The sequence below is a fragment of the Pristiophorus japonicus genome, chromosome 10, assembly GCF_044704955.1.
Source record: "Pristiophorus japonicus isolate sPriJap1 chromosome 10, sPriJap1.hap1, whole genome shotgun sequence".
Classification (NCBI taxonomy): domain Eukaryota; kingdom Metazoa; phylum Chordata; class Chondrichthyes; family Pristiophoridae; genus Pristiophorus; species Pristiophorus japonicus.
The window spans coordinates 135,747,856-135,763,190 of record NC_091986.1 but is presented as its reverse complement, the minus strand read 5'-3'; the positions used below and the strand labels follow the sequence as shown (position 1 = coordinate 135,763,190).

Here is a 15,335-nt window from a genome sequence, read left to right as displayed (position 1 = left end):
TTGTTTTACCAAAACATTGCTGAATAAGGCCATTTATGGGTAATACCTCTGACGTTACAGGTTTGACTTTGGTGAGGTTGGATTTAATTTGATCTGTTCGGAAGCCATTAGAATTCCTTCTACGGCCTCAACAACAGTGAAGGTAAAATCAATATTTCACATGTGATAACTTTGTATACTTAACAGATATCATCATGGCAGTTAAGTCATTCCAAGTTAAATGAATGGACTAGGACATTTGCTTGGTTTATTCAAACTGTAATACATATTTATAAATTCTAAATATGCCATCAATTGCCACAATATAAATTATTTTTATCTCTTTCTGATAATCAGTATTGATTTGGACACAACTTTCTTTGTTTTTAAAGCTTGCAGTTGCTTTTGCTTCAATAAAGTTGAGATAATAAAAGGAATGTTAAATTTAAGTGTCAACTTGGCTTTGTGGAAGCACTCTCATCCCTCAGTCATAATGTTGAGGGTTCAAGCCCCATTCCATGTGTTGAAATCACAAACAAGGCTGAAACTTCAGTGCAATACTGAGGGAGTGCTGCAATGTCAAAAGTGGAAACTTTCAGATGAAGCCGATAGACTGAAGCCCCACCTGCCTGTGCAGGTAGACATAAGAGACCCCGTGACACTATTTGAAGATGAGCAGTGGGCGTTTTATAAGAATATAAGAAATAGGAACAGGATTAGGCCATACGGCCCCTCGAGCCTGCTCCGCCATTCAATAAGATCATGGCTGATCTGATCATGGACTCAGCTCCACTTCCCCACCTGCTCCCCATAACCCCTTATCCCCTGAGCGGTTAAGAAACTGTCTATTTCTGTCTTAAATTTATTCAATGTCCCAGATGCCATAGCTCTCCGAGACAGCGAATTCCACAGATTTACAACCCTCTGAGAGAAGAAATTTCTCATCTCTGTTTTAAATGGGCAGCCCCTTATTCTAAGATCATACCCTCTAGTTCTAGTCTCCCCCATCAGTGAAAACATCCTCTCTGCATCCACCTTGTCAAGCCCATTCATAATCTTATACATTTCGATAAGATCACCTCTCATTCTTCTGAATTCCAATGAGTAGAGACCCAACCTACTCAACCTTTCCTCATAAGTCAACGCCCTCATCTCTAGAATCAACCTAGTGAACCTTCTCTCAACTGCCTTTTGTAAATATGGAAACCAAAACTGCACGCAGTATTCCAGGTGTGGCCTCACCAATACCTTAAATATCTGTAGCAAGACTTCCCTGTTTTTATACCCCATCCCCTTTGCAATAACGGCCAAGATACCATTGGCCTTCCTGATCACTTGCTGTACCTGCATACTATCCTTTTGCATTTCATGCACAAGTACCCCCAGGTCCTGCTGTACTGTGGCACTTTGCAATCTTTCTCCATTTAAATAATAACTTGCTCTTTGATTTTTTTCTGCCAAAGTGCATGACCTCACACCTTCCAACATTATACTTCATCTGCCAAAGTTTTGCCCACTCACTTAGCCTGTCTAAGTCCTTTTGCAGATTTTTTGTGTTCTCCTCACACATTGCTTTTCCTCCCATCGTTGTATCATCAGTAAACATGGCTATGTTACACTCAGTCCCTTCTTCCAAGTCGTTAATATAGATTGTAAATAGTTGGGATCCGAACACTGATTCCTGTGACACCCCACTAGTTACTGGTTGCCAACTAGAGAATGAACCATTTATCCCGACTCTCTGTTTTCTGTTAATTAGCCAATCCTCTATCCAAGCTAATATATTACCCCCAACCCCGTGAACTTTTATCTTGTGCAATAACCTTTTATGTGGCACCTTGTCAAATGCCTTCTGGACGTCCAAATACACCACATCCACTGGTTCCCCTTTATCCACTCTGTTTGTTACATCCTCGAAGAACTCCAGCAAATTTGTCAAACATGACTTCCCCTTCATAAATCCACGCTGACTCTGCCTGACCAAATGTTGCTTTTCCAAATGTCCTGCTACTGCTTCTTTAATAATGGACTCCAACATTTTCCCAACCACAGATGTTAGGCTAAACTGGTTTATAGTTTCCTGCTTTTTGTCTGCCTCCTTTTTTCTGGTGTTCTGGCCAATATTCATCCCTCAACTAACACCACTAAAACAGATTAGCTGAAGGTTAATTTAATTGCTGTTTTGTGGGAACTTGTGCATAAATTAGCTGGCACATTTGCCTACATAACAACAGTGACTACACATCAAAAAGTAATTCATTGGTTGGGACATCCGGAGGACATGATATATGCAAGTTCTTTCTTAAGTTTAATTTCTGTTACTTTTTCTGGAAAATATATTGCTACCAACAATAATCCCAATAATAAGCACACTGTGCAACACCTGCTTTGGCAGCTAGCTGCCCTGCAATTATAGATGGCACATTAGAATTGATTAAATTTCCTGAGACCAAATTCAACTGCTTTATTGTTCAAGCAACTGTCTGTAAAATCTGAATGACACTTAACTGTGTGTGATGTAGGGCAGCATGATACCATATTCAAAGCAGTGTCTCACACAACATTAGAAAGGAAAAAAAAGTTAACATTTATATACAGCAGTACTGAATCAAATCTCTCTGAAATATCCCAGAGCACTTCACAGACTTGAATAAATTTTAAATAAAGTTATTGTTGTTAAGTAGGCAATTGCAGCAGCCATTTTGTACACACCAAGGTCTCACAAACAGCAATAAGATGACTGACTAATTAATCTGTTTTTTGATGGTGTTGGTTGAGGCATGAATGTTGGACAGTTCTTACTCTTCTTCAAATAGTGTGGTTGGATCCTTAACTTCCAGCAAACAGTGCTTTGGTTTAATATCTAATTCGAAGGATGGTATCTCTAACAATGCAGCACTCCCTCAGCACTGCGCTGAAGTGTCTACTTGAATTATGTGCTTAAGTCTTTCGAGTGGGGCTTGAACCTACAACCTTGAACCCATGATTAGCATACTGTATCATATGACATTGGATTATCTATTGCAGTGAAACAAAATACATGATCATTGGTGTACTTGTTAGTAATTGATAAAAAGGAGTGTAAAATAATTATGAATAAATCTGACCTCTCCAATGTGGCAATTTTTAATAGCTCAGACAAAATTTTAATTTTCTTTAACTGGTCAACTTACCCACCAGTGAAATTAGCAAAGATCAGCACAATGAACAACGTGAGAAAACAGATATGTGTCCATGTTGTCAAGTACTGGCTCCTAACTATATTTTCAACCATTGATTGGATTAAAGCGTAAACAATCCTATCATTAGCAACTGTAAGCAGCAGACTGAATGCACTGAATTGCATTGAATTTCCTATTGTTACATATCTGACAAATTTACAGTCAGTCGGATTTAACAGACAACACTAAATTTTCAACATTAAATGTCAGTGAAAATATTTGTTAATGTTTACGTGAAGCATTTCGATCATGCATAATCTGGTTTATTTCAACTATTGTCTGCTTCACTTGTGGGACTTCATTAAATATTATTGGAAGCGGTGTTTGTTGGTCACTCTCACCTGTACATGCTCGAGTATGTCAACTGCATTCGCTGTTCCCATGCACGCATTTGTTGTTAGCATCAGTGTCAGGGTACCTCTTGCAGGAATAGCTCTTGAGGAATCAAGGGAAGAGAGAGAGAAAATAAAGGCAATTTTACAGAAACAGCAGCGTTTAAAGAAAATGAGGCATTCTCCAGTCATTTAGGCTACACAGATTTAACACTGTCAGATGATCCCCTGCTTTTTTTTCCTGAATCTTTCAAATGTTCTATCTTTTTTTTAATCTCTTCTGGGATAGAGGCTTGAAAGTGAGTTGCAGGTCAAGGCAATAATTATCCGCTGCTAGGGATGCTATTTGATGGCCTGTACTACCTTTGCAGTCAGTGGGGACTTCACGTTACCTATTCTAGTCACATCACTTTCTGCTGATGACACCATCATGCCTTCATTCATCACATTTACATTTCAAAATGCCATACTGCTGGTATTGATTAATTATTAACCACTCTGGCCACTTGTGAGGATTATCAACTCTCGATTCCAGGTTATTGTCCCCTTTCATTTCCATATTCTTTCCTTTTATACTTATACATTTCAGTACTGATTAAAGTTGCCTCTCAGGACTGATCAGGTGCTGCTGTATATTAGTGGCATTAACTAACTTACATCAACCGTTAGTATGCATAATGAAAAAGTAAAGGGTGCTACAGAATAGGGATGACTTTGGGCCAGGTAGCTTGATGGTGTAGTGCATTTTTGCTCCAAATACCGCCAAAGGGGCAGAGTTCATGCATGCAATTATCCAATAGCAATTTTCTGACCTTGGCTGTTTGTGAGTTGAGGTCCAGTGTTTGCGCATAGAAGTTAAGGTAAATCTGAATTTACTATTGAGAAATTCTCAACTGAGTAGCACAGCTGACAGAAAGACTAGGAGCAGCCTGCCTTTTTTGCCTTGTGGTCAGAAAATGGTACCCAGGTACAGAGGGCAGTGCATATGAAAACCATGGACTGACGGAGAATGTGCAATATTAGGGAACAACTGTGGAATGTCTAGTATATTCAGTGTGATTCCAATCTCAAAAATATGATTGAAGCATCTAGGGGGCGAAATTATCCTGCGCCCTTATTGGGGACAGTAACCTTCTGGGTCCTGGACATTCTGCGCCCGATGCAGAAGTCTCATGGGGCAATAGGGGTCGGGGCAGTGAGGGGTTGCCGTGCGAGCGGATGATGTCATTGCTGGTTGCACGATGGCCCAGGCGCTAACCGTGGGGCGCGGCCCTGCTGTGGCAGTGCCTCCATAAACTCCCGGGTGGTAGCGTCCCTTCCCCGGGCGAAAAGTGTCTTGAACCCCATTAGCGCCTCAAGAGGCATTAATGGAGTTATAAAAAGGGGAAATTTTGCCCCCCTAGTTTCCTACATTACAATAGTAACTACACTTCAAATAGTGTACTTCATTGGCTGTGAAGTGGGTGCAGACCAAGGCAACTGCCATGGCATCCCTTTGAAGCAGCTGACAGCTAGAGCCTTCCTCATCCTTCATTCTTTCCTTGATCTCAAGGGGTTAGGTTCACTCATCCTTAACTTATGCTTTCCTTTCCTACAGATGCATCACAGCAATGGGGAGGATGGGTGGGGGCGGGGGGAGGTGGGGGTTGAGGGGTCAGGGGATCATGATGATGAGGAGGAGAGGGAAAAAATGTTTTCCTGGTGGACTACGACCATGAAGAGAATGATGATAAAGAGGATGGTAAAGATAATAACTAGGCCGCACTACGGCCCCTGGAGCAAGAGATGGCTTCATGTTCCTCTGGTACAGTCCCCTTGATCTCACCCCCTGTGTCATTTTCCACACTCAGATACTTTTGACTAACGAGAAGTAGATCGTGTAAATGCGGAAGTGACACTCGGTGATTCCCTGAGTATGAGGGAGCCAGAGGAGGAGATGGGTGGGTGAGGATATGTCAGCTTCCCAGTGGAGGCTTAGGAGTAGGATGTTCTTAGCTTTGAAGCTGTGGGATCTGTGATATCTTCTTGCCGGTAAAGATGGATGTCCGAAGAACATCAAACCTACTGGAGGCTCCGAGGTCAGTCTCTGAGAGAGTGCGATAAACGACAGCTGTGACTCTGGAGTCAACTGCCCTCATTGTGTACATGTCAGGAAAGCTTTTTCCTCCTTGCAGGCATCAATAGAGCATGTGGAAGCTTCATTGCCTTGGTGACTGTAGAGAACATATTAGACATAACTTTGCATACTGGCTTTGAGGCACTTAGAGTTGGGATACAGTCTCTCAGGGCTTTCAGGTCAGATAACTATTATTTGACTTGCCAGCCTGCTGATCAGTAGAATCATACATCCAGTGTCCAGTAAACAAGTGATGTCTGGAGCTGACCTGTATGATACTGCCATTTCTCAGGACAGCACCACATTCGAGACAACTAGCCTATCTCCTTAGAACAGCATACAAGTGGTACATAGGAGATAACATTAGGCTGCCTAAACAGAAGCTCAAGAGATGCAGCCAGCAGAAGCAGGTACTGTCCAATACCAAGCTGCCATGAGAGGATGGAGACAACAAAAGCAGCCAAACATATTTTGCGACAAAGCCCCTCAGGTTGCAGCTAGGAGAAGCAATAGCATAGGACAAAGAAAGGCATGCTTAGCCAGCCAGAAGCAGCACAATGTGAAGAAGGAAAAGGATGGCTAGTGCTCACTGATGAAGTTGTAAGTGAAAGGTGCAATTATTCCATGTTCAGTTATTCATTGTTGTCACACATTTAAGGTAATTGGTGAATGAGCCAGAGAGGAGATGAGGAGAATTTGTTTTACTCAGCGAGTTACGATCTGAAATGCACTGCCTAAAAGTTTTTAAAAATTCATTCCTGGGATGTGGGCGTTGCTGGCAAGGCCAACATTTACTGCCCATCCATAATGCTGCTCGTTGAAGCAGATTAAATAGTAATTTTCAAAAAGGAATTAGATACTTGAAGTGGAGAAAATTGCAGGGCTATGGGGAAAGAGTGCGGGATTGGGACTAATTGTATAGCTCTTTCAAAGAGCCGGCACAGGCACGAGGGTCTAAATGGTCTCCTTCTGTGCTATACGATTCTATGATTCTGTGGTAAGAAAGGCTATGCCTACTTTGTGCTCAGTTATTCCTGGAGCTTATAAAGACTTGCATGATAAGCAACGTTCCCTGTAGGTCTCTGCCGGTCCCGTGCAGCCTGGGACTTACGGCGAACATTGGTGATAAGGTGAGGGACCATGAGGTCTGAGATGCTGTAAAGTTCATAGCTGTAAACTGATCTGAAGCAATTATATTTTCTCAAGGACAAAATTTTAAAAAGCATGCTAACCTAGAATACTAACAACAGCTGGCCTATAGCCTCAAACAAGCAGACACAAACCAAAAATGGCAACAACTCAAGTGCTTCTTGAGGGGAAATTGGTAGTTGAGCCTGATCCTGTCCTCATCTGGCAAGCACACTTGTTGCTACGATCATTGGATAACGATCTGGTGGAGGAACTCTGATCAATGTGACTGTTATGTATATATGTAAACCTTACCAAAATGTAAGACTTGCCACTAGGTGGCACACCTGTGGGAAACCTAAGGGTCACCTGGGCACCCTGGGGCAAGCAGGTACAAAAGGGGATACACCATGCTGCTTCCTCACGCTGGAGTCTGAATAAAGAGACCAAAGGTCACAACAGTTTGAGCTTGCGATATAGTCCTGTGGATTTATTCTGAACGTAACAAATTGGCGACGAGTAACGGATCACGAACTTTCACGAGTGATGGCGGCCATTGGTATTCTTGAGAGATTTGTTGAGGGTGATGATTGGGAAGCCTTCGTTGAGCACCTCAACCAGTACTTTGTGACCAACGAATTGGACGTGGCTGAAACAGAGATTAAGCGCAGGGCGATTCTCCTCACCCTATGTGGATCATCGGTATATGACCTCCTTAAAAATTTGCTGGCACTGGTCAAACTAACGGACAAATCTTACGCAGAGCTGTGTACGCTGGCTAAGGAACATCTCAAGCCAAAGGAGAGCATCCTGATGGCCAAGTATCGCTTTTACACGCACCGAGGGCCAGAACATGGCGAGTTTTGTCGCCGACCTAAGACGCCTTGCGGGGCAGTGCCAATTTGCAGGATCCTTGGGGGAAATGTTGCGGGACTTTTCATGCTTGGAATTGGGCACGAGGTCATCCTTCGCAAGCTGCTATCTGCCGAATCTCTAGATCTGAGCAAAACCATCACGATAGACCAAGACTTCATATCCATGAGCGATAACACGAAACAGATATCTTCACAGAATTGAAGCTCACTGGCAAGTATCGTGCACAAAATAATGTTTTCAGCAGGCAGAACAGCACAGGGCAGGCCCACGCGATTGCAGAATCCAGACCTAGGCCGAGAGTGACTCAGAGTCCGCCGTGAATTGGCATGAGACGTGAATTGGCTAGGATAGACTGGCGAATGATACTTAAAGGGTTGACAGTGGATAAGCAATGGCAGACATTTAAAGATCATGTGGATGAACTTCAACAATTGTACATCCCTGTTTGGCATAAAAAGAAAATAGGGAAGGTGGCTCAACCGTGGCTAACAAGGGAAATTAGGGATAGTGTTAAATTCAAGGAAGAGGCATATAAATTGGCCAGAAAAAGCAGCAAACCTGAGGACTGGGAGAAATTTAGAATTCAGCAGAGGAGGACAAAGTGTTTAATTATGAGGGGGAAAATAGAGTATGACAGTAAGCTTGCAGGGAACATAAAAACTGACTGAAGAGAAAAAGATTAGTGAAGCCAAATGTAGGATCCTTGCAGTCAGATTCAGGTGAATTTATAATGGGGAACAAAGAGATGGCAGACCAATTGAACAAATACTTTGGTTCTATCTTCACGAAGGAAGACAAAAAAATAACCTTCCGGAAATACTAGGGTACTGAGGGTCTAGCGAGAAGGAGGAACTGAAGGATATCCTTATCAGACAGGAAACTGTGATAGGGAAATTGATGGGATTGAAGACCGATAAATCCCTGGGGCCTGATCGTCTGCATACAAGAGTACTTAAGGAAGTGGCCATAGAAATAGTGGATGCATTGGTGGTCATTTTCCAACGTTCGATAGACTCTGGATCAGTTCCTATGGATTGGAGGGTAGCTAATATAACCCCACTTTTTAAAAAAGGAGTGAGAGAGAAAACAGGGAATTATAGACTAGTTAGCCTGATATCAGTAGTGGGGAAAATGTTGCAATCAATTATTAAAGATGTAAGAGCAGCGAATTCGTAAAGCAGTGACAGGATCGGTCCAAGTCAGCATGGATTTATGAAAGGGGAATCATGTTTAACAAATCTTCTAGGATTTTTTGAGGATGTAATTAGTAGAGTGGACAAGGGAGAACCAGTGGATGTGGTGTATTTGGACTTTCAAAAGGCTTTTGACAAGGTCCCACACAAGAGATTAGTATGCAAAATTAAAGCACATGGTATTGGGGGTAATATATTGACGTGGATAGAGTACTGGTTGGCAGACAGGAAGCAAAGAGTAGGAACAAACGGGTCCTTTTCATAATGGCAGGCAGTGACTAGTGGGGTACCGCAAGGTTCAGTGCTGGGACCCCAGCTTTTTACAATATACATTAATGATTTGGATGAAGGAATTGAATGTAATATCTCTAAGTTTGCAGATGACACTAAACTGGGTTGTAGTGTGAGCTGTGAGGAGGATGCTAAGAGGCTGCAGGGTGACTTGGACAGGTTAGGTGAGTGGGCAAATGCATGGCAGATGCAGTATAATGTAGATATATGTGAGGTTGTCCACTTTGGTGTCAAAAACAGGAAGGCAGAATATTATCTGAATGATTAGGAAAAGGGGAGGTGCAATGACACCTGGGTGTCATGGTACATCAGTCATTGAAAAATGGCATGCAGGTACAGCAGTCGGTGAAGAAGGCAAATGGCATGTTGGTCTTCATAGTGAGAGGATTTGAGTATAGGAGCAGGGAGGACTTACTGCAGTTGTACAGGGCCTTGGTGAGGCCACACCTTGAATATTTTGTTCAGTTTTTAATATGTCCTTACCATACAGTATAAATGCACACGAGGCCCATACCTAAGAGAAGGTCACTCTGTGACCAGTTATCTTTATTACCAAGACCTCAAGTGAAGAAGGTGGGTGGAGCTTCTCCTTTTATACCTGCAAGCCATGTTAGGAGTGTCTCCCACAAGTTCGCCCCTTGTGGTCAATGTTCTCAAGGTGTACAACTTAGGTCAACTTATACATGGGTTACAATGATAGTTGAATACATGACATCACCTCCCTCCCCAAAGTCTTGTTGGGATCACAGGTTAAGTCTCTCTGGTGGTTTACGCTCCCTTGTAGAGCGCCTGAGTTGGGGCTCCGGTTGTTGGGCGCTGGCCTGAGTGTCTGCTGTTTACGGTGCCTCAGGCCTGTCCGGACTGCCCACAGTGAGTGGGCTCTCCTCCACTTGGTTCCAGTGTTCGGTCACCTGTGGTGGAGTAAACTCTACGTCGTGTTCTTTATCTGCTTCTTCTATGGGGTTGCTGAACCTGCTTTTAGTTTGATCCACGTGTTTGCGGCAGATTTGTCCATTAGTAAGTTTAACTACCAAAACCTTATTCCCCTCTTTAGCAATCACAGTGCCTGCAAGCCATTTGGGCTCTGCAGCATAATTAAGGACAAAAACAGGGTCATTGACATCAATACATCGCGCCCTCGCATTCCTGTCATGGTAGTCACATTGTGACTGACGCCTGCTCTCGACAATTTCTTTCATAGTAGGGTGTATAAGGGATAACCTGGTTTTGAGTGTCCTTTTCATTAGCAGCTCTGTGGGTGGGACCTGTGTGAGCAAGTGTGGTCGGGATCTATTGGCCAATAGGAGGCGTGATAAGCGGCTTTGAAGGGAACCCCCTTGGATTCTGAGTATCCCCTGTTTGATTATCTGCACTGCTCATTCCACCTGGCCATTTGAGGCCGGCTTGAACGGTGCCGTTCTGACATGGTTGATTCCATTGCCTGCCATGAAGTCCTGGAATTCAGTGATTGTGAAGCACGGGCCATTGTCGCTGACTAAGACATCCGGTAGACCATGGGTGGCGAACATTGCCCGTAGACTTTCTATCGTAGCAGAGGATGTGCTTGAATTTAAAATGGCACACTCAATCCATTTGGAGTAGGCGTCTACTACAACCAAAAACATTTTTCCCATGAAAGGACCTGCGTTGTCCACATGGATGCGTGACTATGGCTTGGCAGGCCAGGACCAGGGGCTAAGGGAGGCTTCCCTGGGTGCGTTGCCCAGCTGAGCACATGTGTTGCACCTGTGAACACAAAGTTCCAGGTCTGCATCTATCCCTGGCCACCAAACGTGTGACCTGGCAATTGCCTTCATCATGACAATGCCCATGTACTCATTGTGAAGTTCGCTGATAAACACCTCTCTGCCCATCTGGGGCATGACTACTTGGTTTCCCCACAGTAGGCAATTGGCCGGGATCGAGAGTTCATCCTTGCGCCCATGAAACGGTTTAAATTCCTCAGGGAATGCCCCGTACGTGGCTGCCGAGTCCCCATTCAGGACAGGTTCTTAACTAAAGACAATAGCGGGTCTTTGTTTGTCCAGACTTTAATCTGACGGGCTGTCACAGGTAAGCCTTCGCTTTCGAAAGCTTCAACAGCCATGACCAGCTCAGCATCATGCTCAGTTGCCCCCTCAGTGGTGGCTAGTGGGAGCCTGCTGAGTGCATCCGCGCAGTTTTCAATGTCCGGTCTGTGCCGAATTGTGTAGTCATAGGCGGCTAACGTGAGTGCCCACCTCTGTATGCGGGCCGATGCATTCGCTTTTATGGCCTTGTTGTCGGCCAAAAGGGACGTCAGGGGTTTGTGATCTGTCTCCAGCTCAAATTTCCTGCTAAACAGGTACTGATGCACCTATTTTCTATGTTTCTAAGAATGTGTATCCATTAGCATCCTGTTGGCACTGCGGGGACAGCCATAGAGCTCATCAATGTCGATTCAAGCCCTTTGTGTGCAAGGGCTGTGGAACAATGGGGCATCTCCAGCGAATGTGCAAATGATCTCTGACACACCATGTGGCAGAGTCAGGAGAGGACGACCAATCCAGTGAGGATCACGATGAACGAGCAGGAGAGGCAACTGAACCGGAGGATGAAGAGGAAGTATATGGGATGCACACCTTCTGTGGTGTATGTAGCACACAAATCACTGACTCCACACAGTCTGGTGTAAATCTAACTGCTGTGACCTTCGTCCTTTATTGTTCAGCTCCAGAGTGCCTCTCAGGTGTGGTGGTCAGCCTTTTATAGCGCCTGTTGCAGGCACTTCCAGGTTTCCCACCACAGCGCCCTCTGTGGTGTAGCATTGTGCTTACATTACATTTAAGGTACCAGGACGATACACACATCAATACATAACATCACACTTGTCCAACGGAAGGCAGGTAGGCATAGACAGTGCGTTAGAATGGTACATGTTATCTGGTACATTAACTAGTTATTGACTGGTAACGGATCCCTGATTTCCTTGTTAGCCCTTATCATTAATTGTACTTCATATCCATTATTTTACACAAATACAGTGGCCATTCAGCATAAAAAAATTAATTTTTGTTATAAATTCGCCATCTCACATTAACCTAGCTCATTTTAGACTCGCTCTGCCTTACAGAAGTCCTTTGTGGGGACCACCACGTGGTAAGGCCCTTTTAAGACTCCTGGGTGCATTTCCTTTTTAAGGCGCCATCTTTGATGCAGGAGGATTCCACGAGGCTTCTCCTTGGGCGCCGCCATCTTTGATGCTCTGCTGCTCTGGACACGATGCCGCCGCCATCTTGCTCTCCGCTGCTCCAGATGCCCTCCGCCATCGCAGCCTCCGCTCCCCTCCGCTGCCACCTGACTTGCCGCCTCTCCTACGGCCGTCGTCGTCGCTTCTCCGGCAGCCACCGTAGCCACCTCTCCTGCGGCCGTCGTGGCCTCTCCAGCGGTCGCACTTGCCGCCTCCCCCGCGGCCTCCATAGTGGCCTCCCCTGTGGCCGCCGTGGCCGCCAACCTCCAAATGCTGCCACCGCCCGACTCGTGGCCGCCGAACTCCAGCTGCTGCTGCCGCCCGACTCTCCCTCTGCATGGGCCCCTCCGATCCGCCAGCCATCCTGGATCCCTTGCACCCCACCCGCAGCACCCCGCCGGCTCACCACCCCCCCCCCTACTAGGCCCCTCTCTGCAGGGCTGCTTACCTGTGGGGGCTGAGGCTGCAGGATCTCTGTGGCTTGAGGTCTGGGCCTGGGGCTTGCCTGCGGGGGCTGAGGCTGCAGGATCTTTGTGTGAGGTCCGGGGCTGGGGCTTGCCTGTGGGTGGATTGAGGCTGCAGCTCCAGCTCGGTCGGCGCTGCTCTCTGGGGACCCGGAGCACGGCAGCACCCCGGGGAGCAGCAGCCTGTGGAGTTGTGAAGTCTTCCCAGCTCCCACGGACCGTCTCCATCCACCTCTGGCCGAGGAGTGATGACCCATTGCCTGCAATGACCTATAAAGGTAAACCATGCGTCTCGTCCCCGTGGGATACCTGCACCATTGCTCTGCCAAGAACAGGTATTAGTTCCCTGGTGTAGGTTCGCACCTTCGCCGTGACCGGGACCAGCTTGGGTCGTGCAGCTGGGTTAATCCACAGTTTATCAAAAGTTCTCCGACTCATCAACGACGAACCCGAGCCCGTGTCCACTTCCATACTCACAGGGACTCCGTTGATTTTTACTTCCCTTATCACTGGGGGCGAATCGTCGGTACACATGTACAGTCCCAACACCTCATCATCTTCTGCCTGCCCCTCGCTGGATGATGGATTGTCCCCCATCTCCTCAGCCACATGGTGAGTCTGATTTCTTTTACACATGCGCTGAAGGTGGCCTTTAATGTGGCAGGTATTGCACGTGTACTCCGCAAACCTGCACCGGTGAGCCCCATGGCTTCCTCCACAGCGCCAGCATGGTGCTGCTTGATTGGTCCCCCTCAGTGGACTCTGAGTTCCAGGACCCCGAGGTCCGTGCTCTCTGCCCCGGGCAGAGCCATGTTCTGCAGTTTTGTCCATGGTGGGCGCTATCCTGTGGACAGTGCCTGCCGGGTTCGAGACTGTGTGGATTATTTGCTTGGTGCTGCAAGTCGAGGTCATATGTGCCCGGCTGATGGCGATGGCCTTTGTCAGAGTGACTGTGGGTTCCGTGGCTAGCAGCTTGTGAAGGAGTCCCTCGTGGCCAATCCCCATAACGAAAACATCCCGCAAAGCCTCGTCAAGGTGTGCGCCAAAATCACACGGTGTCGCGAGTCTCCTGAGGTCCGCGGCATATTTGGTGACATCCTGGCCCTCAGGTCTGCAGTGATGGTAAAATTTGTATCTGGCCGTGAGGATGCTCTCCTTCGGTTTCAACTGGTCACGAATGAGTTCAGTCAGCTCCTCGTATGACTTGTCCCTGGCGCTCCCGGGTGCCAGCAAATCCCTGACGAGACAGTAAATCTCATCTCCACAACTGGAGAGCAATATCGCCTTACGCTTATCTCTCATTGCGTCCGTGTCCTCCGTCAGGTCGTTTGCTGTGAAGTAGTACTTGAGCCTTTCCGTGAAGGCCTCCCAATCATTGCCCACGGTAAAATCCTTTAGCGAGCCCAGAGTAGCCATGGTTGCGTGGAGTCCATCCGCTTCCTAGTCGCCAATACATAACACCTTCACCACCAAAAGCCCTCCGATAATGTTAAAAGTTGAATTGAACGGCACTCCAATCTCCATGGAACTAGACACGGGGGCGAGTCAATCAGTTATGAGCCAGAAGGCATTCGAGAGGCTGTGGGGTGACAAAGCACAGCGACCCAAGCTGATCCCTATTCAGGCAAAGTTGCGCACCTACACCAAGGAACTGATACCGGTTATTGGTAGTGCGGACATACAAGTATTCCATGAGGGAGCAGTGCACAATTTACCACTGTGGACTGTTTCAGGTGAAGGGCCAACGCTGCTTGGCAGGAGGTGGATGGGGAAGATTCGATGGAACTGGGTAGACCTCTGCCTACCTTCTGCGGCAAACGAGGTCTTCCCTCCTCAAAGGCGGAGCAAACCCCCACCTTCAGCTGAACCAGGCACTGAAGTGCAGATTCAATGGCAGATCCCTTAGGCACAGGCCGCTCATCACAACCATGAGGAGGTAAAGTTCAACCGAGCAGCGGTACAGGCGCGTTACCAAACACCCGAAGCCGACGACACCTTCGCGACGATGGAAGAGACTCCAGGTCGACCATGCGGAGTGGGGCTCTGGCCGAAATGATCCAAATGCGTCTTCCCGACACCAGAGGCAAAATACCTGGGGAGGAAGATCACGGCAGTTGGCATCATGGATACGGACGAGAGGGCGTCCAGGCCACGGGACAAAGGTGCGTCTAGACCAAGGGACGAGAAAGCGTCCAGATCACGGGAGGTCGCCGCAATGGAATGGAGGAATGCGTCGCCCAGCAAGAGAGACAACTGGGTTTGAGGCAAAGATAAAGGGGCGGCCGCTGTGAAGGCCAGGAACCCACTACGCTCCAATAAATTGTGTGCACCATGTAACCCTTGTGAGCGGTCTTTTGCGGCAAATGATGTACCATTATATGGGGTTGGGGGTACCTTACAACAAGCCAAAATAGCGGGCGAACACCAAACGGTCGTATATGTATCTGACAAAGCAATTGTAACAAGTGATGTGTTATCACATGGGGTCGGGTGTGTTGTACAGCAA

General features: G+C 46.5%; 1 protein-coding gene across 1 annotated transcript in view; it reads right to left on the bottom strand.

The window, feature by feature from the left end:
- LOC139274800 (PC3-like endoprotease variant B) overlaps positions 1-15,335 on the bottom strand; it is a 994,028-nt gene that overhangs the window by 105,137 nt on the left and 873,556 nt on the right. The window contains exon 14 of the mRNA XM_070891493.1: positions 3,542-3,635. Within this exon, the coding sequence (XP_070747594.1) occupies positions 3,542-3,635 (94 nt within the window). The remainder of the gene's footprint in view (positions 1-3,541; positions 3,636-15,335) is intronic.